Source organism: Pinus tabuliformis, chromosome 8, assembly GCF_031772625.1.
Source record: "Pinus tabuliformis cultivar Carrire ecotype Pingquan chromosome 8, CPIR1, whole genome shotgun sequence".
Classification (NCBI taxonomy): Eukaryota; Viridiplantae; Streptophyta; class Pinopsida; order Pinales; family Pinaceae; genus Pinus; species Pinus tabuliformis.
Genome location: NC_142294.1, coordinates 131,712,532 through 131,721,681, shown reverse-complemented (window position 1 = coordinate 131,721,681; position 9,150 = coordinate 131,712,532). Strand labels below are relative to the sequence as shown.

The window sequence follows — 9,150 nt, the reverse complement described above, 5'->3', positions numbered from 1 at the left end:
GTCGGATTCCAACGCTAAAAAATGTTCCATTGCATAAGCAATCAACGATCTGACATAACCATCTTTCTGTGGACCATATCAGCAATCGATGATCTGATACTTCTCCCTGCAATTGAATGAAAAGAGAATTTTTCTCAGCACATTTTCTACACCCTTTTCACTCCCTCACGAGAATGTCTCGCTAAATCTTCGCAGACATTCCCAAAATTCTCTCTATGGACGTCACAGACGTTCCGTCAATCGTATCCCATGGGGAGAGGCTTTAAGCGCCTGAGAATGGACAAAATAATATTTATAAATACCTTTAACCAGTTCCAGAGATTAGCGTAGAGTTTGGCATCTTCGACCGACGAGATAAAGATCATCAACGTCGAGATGGAGAAGGCCTCCTCAACTGAAACTGACCACATAATTCATCGCAATGAGGGGGAGGAGAAGTCAATACCATTGATTTCGAATGGAGTAAGCTATTCTGAGCTTCCGCAACATTACATCAGACCTCCCACAGAGCGACCCAGGCTGGATGAGGTAGTCGTCCTTTTAGACTCCCTACCCGTCGTGGACGTCCAAGGTCTCCTATGCGATTTTATTAGACCCGAGGTTATCGGACAAATTGGCCGGGCCTGTGCCGAATACGGCTTCTTCCAGGTATCTGCTTTCATAATCTTATAACAATTTAATTCGCATTCCTAACTTCTCCGTTATCTGCATAAGATTATCATGTCAGGTTGAAGATGGTTCAACATTTTCCTTTTGTGTATATGGTTCATCAGATAATCAATCATGGCATTCCAGATGCGGTGAGTAGCAGGATGCTACAAGTAGCGGAGGAGTTTTTCACAATGCCTGTGGAGGACAGAATAGAATATTATTCCGACGATCCGTTGAGTAAAACACGTTTGTCGACGAGCTTCAACATCCATAAAGAACAGGTGTTCAACTGGCGGGACTACCTGAGGCATCATTGTTATCCGTTAGAAGATCATGTTCACACGTGGCCTTCCAAACCTGCGGATTATAGGTATGTAGCGGCCGCTTGAATTACGCCACTGAGTTATGATGTTTACAAAGAGATTATATTTGAAACGATCATTTAATAAATGGATAGTTTTATTTTTTGGGTTTTTTTTTAATGCGGATTATTTTCACAAGTTATAGAGAATTTTAGAGTTGAATAAAATTTGTTTCCAAACTTAATTTAATTATAAGTTTTAGACAACGCAGATGAAGCGAAGTTAACACTTCCGTACCTGTTGAAAGTCCCTAACGTAAAATTGAAATAAATGTCTTGAAAATTAATGAATTTTATTATAAAAGTTTTCATGAATAACAACTCATTCCCAAAATTTCTCAACAGTTTCAGCCGAGGATAAAAAATTTCCAAAATTTTCGGTGTTTCCATTGCTTTTGACATAAGTTGCAAAAAATAATTGTTTGATGGTATTGATCATTTTGAGAGAAGGATTTGTGAATTGCAAAGCAAAACATCCTAGGACCACCTTGTTTACAATAATCTCCTGATTTTGAATATCGTCACTCGTTGTTGATGAATATGGCAGAGAAGTGTGTGGCATGTATTGCAGAGAGATGAGGGCACTTGCTCTGAGGCTGCTGGAAGCGATATCGGAAAGCCTGGGACTGGAGCCCGACTTCCTAGACAAATCACTTGGAAAACACGAACAACACATGGCTGTAAATTACTATCCCAAGTGCCCCAATCCTGAGCTTACGTTTGGTTTACCAGCTCATTCAGACCCCAATGTCCTCACTCTTCTTCTTCAAGATGAGGTGCCCGGACTACAAGTTCTTAACAATGGACACTGGATTGCTGTGAACCCCATTCCTAATTCTTTTGTTATCAACGTCGGTGACCAATTACAGGTTCCATTTAACTTTTCTTTTTCAGAATCAATATGTCCATGGTTTGCAACTTCAAAATAATTGATGCTTATATGCAATTATGTATGTACAGGTTCTGAGCAACGGAAGATACAGGAGTGTGCTGCATCGTGCTGTAGTGAGCTCTTCCAAAGCACGCATTTCAGTTCCCACATTTTACTCTCCTTCTCCTGATGCAGTCATCACTCCTGCACCGGCATCGATTGACGACGAGCATCCTGCATTGTTCAGAAGATTCACATACGAGGAATATTACCAAAATTTCTGGAACAGCAAGCTGCAGGGGAATACTTGCTTGCGGTCATTCTCGCATGATTCACAAATATCAAGGACTTCTACTGATGAGGAGAACGACGACCTCTAATAGCCTGCAGGCATCGAATTATGGGATTTATCTCTCCTTTTTTCCTAGTTGGGTATTTGATTGGATGTATATGATTGGAATATTTAGAGCCACTTTGGGATAATGTACTCTTAAACTCGTGAGTTTAAGATAATGAAGTTGGATTTATATGCCAGTGATCGCTAAAGCATCTTAATATAAGTTGTTTTCATTTCCTTCTCCAATGTATTTTGGGTTATTTTTTCTCATTTCGAGTTTATCTTTCTCATTATGTCGAGAATTTTCATAACGAGATATGAAGTTGATATACAAATTATAAAATATCTCAGTGAGAAATTATGAAATGTTAACTTCTTAGATATTTTAAATTCCAAGGTTGTGTTTTATTCATTAATATATTTTGTTCTTAAATTTAACATAAAACATTTTTTTCCCGGTAGGAAAAATGGTAATTTTCTATTATAAATGGAAAATTAGATGTTGTACATGCAAGTGGCATATGTTGTATGTGTGACCATAGTTATCGAAATATATAAGTTTGTACATAAATACTCACTAACGGTATACCTTCAAAGTTCAATAAATATATATACAAAATTCCAAAATTGCTTGCAAAATTTTATGATATGTCAAGGATCATATAATCTATGTAATTAGGGCCTGTCGGCCCTCTACTGCATCTGATCTATATGTGGCCTGTGGTAAAATTGGAAGATCACCTCCTCCCTCTATTCTTGAATCAGCCATTCACCCCTAGGTTGATGGGTTGCCTCCTTTGAAAGTTGATCCGCAATCTTGTTGCACTACCTGTAAATGTGGAGACATGTAACCTATTCAAATTGTGATTATAAAAACAATGCATCATCCAAAATGTTCGTGAGAGAATGAACATTACAAGCAGATGTGCAATTGAACCAATTGATAACAATCTTAGAATCCTCAAAGATCTGAATGTGTCTACAATTATTATCCAATGCAAAGTATAATAAATGGCGAAGTGTGATGAGCTTGGAAAACTTATTAGCGACAACACCCAGTCCCATGGAGATTGGGAAGCAATGCGTATCAGAGAGGTGTAGCAGGATACTCCTCCCTCCCACACACCTAGTATTGGGTAGAGCCATTGAAATAAGCCCATGGATGGTCATGGTCAATAATTTTAGGAGTGATGGAGCGAATGTACGAATTTACAGAGTAAGTTCCCCAGACAAAACACCAAAGGACACTACTCACAAATAGATCACATATCAATACACTAGTATTCTCGACGTGGTTAAAACCCTCAAAGAGGGAAATAGTCCACATCCTGAGCCAATGCGGCCACTTCAGGCAATTTATTAATAAAAAAATGAAAATTTACATAAGCTTCTCTCATGAACAGTTACCCTACAAATGACCCTCCATGCCTTTTAAATAGAAATCATGGACCAATCAGGGGTTAAGCCACAGATCAAGTGTGGTTAATACCGAGGATAGAAGGAACTGTCAGATCATTTCATGTCTAAAATATATCGTGATTGTCGGATTGTAAGTTACAAATGTACATAGTAAATAAACACACTTTACGTAACTCTACACTAGACCAAGTTATACTTAGCTATTTCCTATGTGTGAGAATATCCTAACATCCTCCCTTAAGAAAAACTTGGGATAGGACTGAAGGAAATACAAATATGACACAATAGGAGAAGGAAGGAGGCATTAGAGCCTATCCCCCCTTAGTGACAACGTCGTGAACTCCAACCATAAATCAAAGTTTAGTAAACTTCACCTCTGTGAGAGCCTTTGTAAATATGTTTGCATCTTGATCATCAGTTGAACAGTATTGCACTTCAAGAACATGATAATGAATGAGCTTTCCGATGAATTGCATGTGTAGTTCAATGTGTTTGTTGCGCTAATGTTGGACTAGATCTTTGCATAGTTGAATGGCACTTTGATTATCACACCAAAGTGTAGTCGGATGCTATTGCTGAAAGCCAAACTCTGACAGGATCTTACAAAGCCACAAGGCTTCCTTACTAGCTTCTGTGGCTCCACAATACTCTGCTTCTACTGAAGAAAGAGAAATGGCACTTTGTTTCTTGCAATTCCATGGAATAGGTCCAGAACCAAGCGTGAACACATAACCTGCAGTAGACTTCCGATCATCAAGGTCACTAGCCCAATCAGAATCAGTGAAACCAACCAATAGAGGAGATGCTTCTGCACTATAATGAATCCCAAATTGTACTATACCTCGAACATAATGAAGTATTATTTTAGATTCTTTCTAATGACTTTCATCTGGGTTTTGCATAAACTGAGCAATAAGGACAACAGCAAAGGAAAGGTCAGGACGGGTATGGGTCAGATACAAAAGTTTTCCTACAAGCTGATGATATAAGGCAACATCAACTTCGGGGGAAGTATAAGTGACTAAAAGTTTGGCTCCAGACTGAAAGGGAGAAGGGGCTGGCTTACAGTCTTCCATGTGAAAGTGGCGTAGAAGATCACAGGCATACTTGGACTGGGAAAGGGAAATACCTTCCTTGGATTGCAAGACTTAAAGACCAAGAAAATAATGCAAGTGTCCTAAGTCTTTCATTTTAAACTTCTTTTTAAGGTTGGACTGCACATGGCTTATAAGGTTGGGATCACTACGAGTAAGGATAAGATAATCAACATAAAGAATAAGAATGATAAGAGACTTACCCACTTTCTTGGTGTAGACAATATTGTCAGAATGGCACCTAGAAAAGCGAGTATCTAAAAGAGAGCTATCCATTTTGGCATACCAAGCCCAAGGCACTTGTTTGAGACAATAAAGGGATTTCTTAAGTTGACATACAAGGCTGGAGTTTGTTTGTATAAAGCCAGGAGGTTGTTCCATATAGATTTCTTCATGCAAGTCCCCATGCAAAAAGGCATATTTAACATCGATTTGATGGACTTGCCATTTGAAAGAGGCAGCAAGGGAAAGAACAAGGCGGATAGAGTTCATTTTGGCAACAGGGGAGAAGGTTTTAGTATAGTCAATGCCATCAACTTGTGAAAAACCCTTAGCAACAAGACGAGTTTTATGTTTATCAATTTTTCCATCTGGTCCATACTTTGTTTTGTAAACCCATTTGCATCTAACAAGTTTTTGTCCCCTTGAAAGAGGAACAAGATCCCATGTATCATTTGTCAATAATGAATGATACTCTTCATTCATGGCTGCATCCCAATTTGGATGGCCTGAAGCTTCTGAAAAGGTGTTAGGATCATAGTTCGCTGAAGCTGGAGCAATTAAAGAAGAGGCTCTATCAAACTGAAAACATGTACGTTGATGATCTGTAGGATCACCTGCAAGAGCACCAGCTACATCCCGAGTAGCATGGACCCATTTTCGAGGCTGAGGAGCTGAAGGAGGATCCTGAGAAGGTGGGGGAGGATTGTCATCCTCACTATCATCATCTGAAGAAGAAATATTTTCAAAAGTAGAAGGGATAGAGACAGGTGGCATATCCGCTGAACTAGGCTCGTAGGCCGATATATTTTCAGCAAACTTTACATCTCTTCTAATGATAAATTTTTTGGACTTAAGTGGAATAAGTCTATATCCTTTCACATCTTAAGAATATCCAACAAAATAACATTTTTCAGTCTTAGGTTCTAAGGCTTTGTGTTTCTCATTAGGAATATGGGCTCATGCTTCACTTCCAAAAACAAGGAAGTGACTTACATCTGGTTTAATTGAGCTCCATGCTTCTTCTGGAGTGATATTCTTTAAAACCTTAGTAGGAGTGTGATTTACTATGTAATTTGTACAGTAAATTGCTTCTACTCAAAAATTAAGACTATGTCCTCTAGACTAAAGCATACAATTAGCCATTTCCTTTAAGGTGTTGTTCTTCCTTTCAGCTACACCATTTTGTTGTGGAGTATATCGAATAGTATGTTGCATTTGAATTCCATTCTCAGTGAAAAAGTTGATGAATTTTTTGTTAACATATTCTCTTGCCTATCAGATCTTAGCTTAAGAATTTGGTGTCCAGATTGTTTTTCAACAAAGGCCTTAAAGGCCAAGAACATGTTAAATACTTCACTCTTGAGTTTTAAGAAGTATACCCAAGTGTGTCTGGAGAAATAATCAATGAAAGTTAAGAAATACTTGTAGCCAGAGAATGAAACAACTAGAAGTGGACCACATAAATCACTATTCACAATCTATAAAGGTGTTGAGGCATGACAAGAGGCATGTTTTTCAAAACTATCCCGATGATGTTTTCTGAGTACACATCTAGAACAAACAACATCTTTGCAAGATACCATTAGAACACCTCTCACCATATTTTCTTTACATAATTTCTGAAGGGAGCGATAGCTTAAGTGACCAAATCGCTCATGCCAAAGTTTTATCACTTCATCATTATGAGCCACAAATACCGAGGGAAGACTTGATGACCCAAATTTATTAAAATTATACAACCTTGTAGAATTATCAACAATGCCAGTAGCTAAAATCTATGTAGGATCTCTTAGGTCCTTAATTACAACATCATGGGGTGAAAATTCAATGAGTTATCTGATATAGAGATAGAAGGTTGCAGGATTAGGTTGGAACACATAATACATCATTAAATTGACCATTGTGTAGATGAACAGTTCCAATCCCTACAACACTATCAGACATATCATCACCAACATATAAATTTTTGGTGTTACAATCATTAAAAGAAGAAAACATGTCTTTGTTTTTGGCCATGTGATAAGAAGATTGAGAATCAATAAGCCACTCATGAGAATGAGAATAAGAAAATATATTTAGTGCATAACCAGACCGAGATGCTTGACAACCACATGCAAAAAGTGTTATTCCTGAAGATGATGTTGAAGTTGAAGAGTGCTCCAAATGGATTGTATGCTTCTTCATTGCTACTTCCAAGGCTTCTATCTTTTGAAAGAATTTGGATTCTAAGTGGCCATCTCGATTACAAAAGTGGCAATGTCTAATAGTCTTCTTCGCTTTGGTATTATTTGCCTTATCATTTTGTTGAAATGATTTTTCATTTTGAGGTTGAAATTTCTTAGGACCCTTGTTTGGTTTAGGACCATTCTTTTTAGGATATTGCTTCTTAGGATTCTTTGAATTTGGTTTTGTTGGGCGGCTAAGGCTTTCTTAGAAGAGTTTCCAAGATTAAGAAGACCAAGTTATAAGAGCTTTCCTTGTTCTCTTATTAAAGAATCACAAAAGGCATCAAAAGAGGGGGACTAGTTGTCTTGTCCTTGAGAAATAAATGCTTCTCTAGTAGAATGGAAGGTCGAAACAAACATAGAGTAGGCTGGTCCCCACTTAGTAAGAATGGAATAGAGAAGGCTACCATCTTCTTTCTTAACCTTAACACCTTCCAAGATAAGTCTAAGGTTCTTGAACTTGGAGAAAAAATATTCAATGGAAGAAAAATTATTGGTGTCCAACGTAAGCGACTCATTTTCTTGTTGATGGGCTCTAATTTCATTTTTAATTCCAAAAACTTTAGTGAGTTGTTTCATTGCTTCATTAAGGGTATCAAGTTCTGCGATATGGAATCTAAGGTCTGGCAAAATAGACATCCCTGTCAACCCACGTGATTGATCTTGTCTATTTTCCCATTTGGCTGCCTTATCTTCATCTTTAGGTTTGGTTTCTTGGCCTGAGGCTATTCTATAATGACCTTTACCTCTAAGTAAATCCACAATGTAGGACCACCATTGGAAGTAGTTGGTGCTGTGAATAATAACTTGGCATGGACTTCCCATTTGAATAGAAACTAAAGCTGTATATGCTAAAACTAAGTGTTTAAATGGAAAAATTTCGAAAAATTAGGCTGATTAAAAAAAAAGAGTTCTGAAAACAGCTTCCGGATGAAGAAGTTATGGCTTTTTGAAAAACATTTGTTGAAGATGTCGAAGAAGTGCGTGAATGTGCAGAAGTGAATGATAATTTTATATTTAAAAAAGTCCCCCCACCTTCCAAAATTAATCTAATTATCTCACTTAAAAAAAATATTTTATGTAACTCACTTTCATAAATAAGTGAAAGTCACTTTTACAATGGTACTTTATGAGCTACCCACTAAATTGTAACTTAAATAAAAGATAAAGAGACTTTAGAATTATAAGTGACTCATTTTTTATAATGCGTGAGAACAATTTTACATAAAGTAACTTTAAAACATAAGTTACATGTGCCCTTTGAAAAAGTAACTCAACAGAAAGAAAGACTTGAACCCAAGACCTCTATTCTCATAAAGTAACTTTGGACCAAGTGAGCTAGTTTAAAAGGTTAGTAATTTTTGGAAAAGAGGAAGGTTTTTTTTTTTTTTTTTAAGTCACTGAAGCTTTAGGGTGCGTGCTTACTTGAAAAAGCCCCCTTTTCCTACAAAACAAAAAACCACAAAACCCAACATGGACATGCAGAAAAAACCAAACCTTATTGCTTGAAGTTAGCTTTCGTCGGAAACTAAATATTTTCCTCAATGTTTCTGATTTTCCGAGATCACACTAAGGTGTGGCAGAAAAGAACATACGCATGAGAAAAAACCTTCCTTTCTATTTTTGATTTGCCCAGATTGCACAGAGTCACGATGCAAAGAGCATATGCCAAAATGAAAGGTATAGATCCGGTAATAGAAAACAGAGAGCTAGATAAACTAAAATAAACAGAGAGATGAATAACTAAAACTACAAAAAAGACTGTATACCTCCAGATCTTAAAAATGACGTAGCTAGGGCTACCAGAAACCTTTTCTCTTGAAATGAAAGGGGTTCCTCACCAGAACAGATGCTCCTAACATAATAGAGCAATTCTCTCGGGCTGAAAGCAGTCAGAAACAGTACATCTAGGAAACGACTATCGGATGCAGTTTTACTGGCTTCAAATTTGGATCACCATCAAATGCGGC

At 37.4% G+C, this 9,150-nt stretch overlaps 1 protein-coding gene across 1 annotated transcript; it reads left to right on the top strand.

Moving 5' to 3' along the window:
- Nucleotides 1–375: 375 nt before the first annotated feature.
- Nucleotides 376–2,263, top strand: LOC149234461 (protein DMR6-LIKE OXYGENASE 2-like). Its single transcript, XM_089368277.1, has 4 exons — nt 376–648; nt 774–1,021; nt 1,560–1,881; nt 1,973–2,263. Exons 1-4 carry the CDS (start codon nt 376–378, stop codon nt 2,261–2,263), a joined length of 1,134 nt encoding a protein of 377 aa, XP_089224403.1.
- Nucleotides 2,264–9,150: the final 6,887 nt, after the last annotated feature.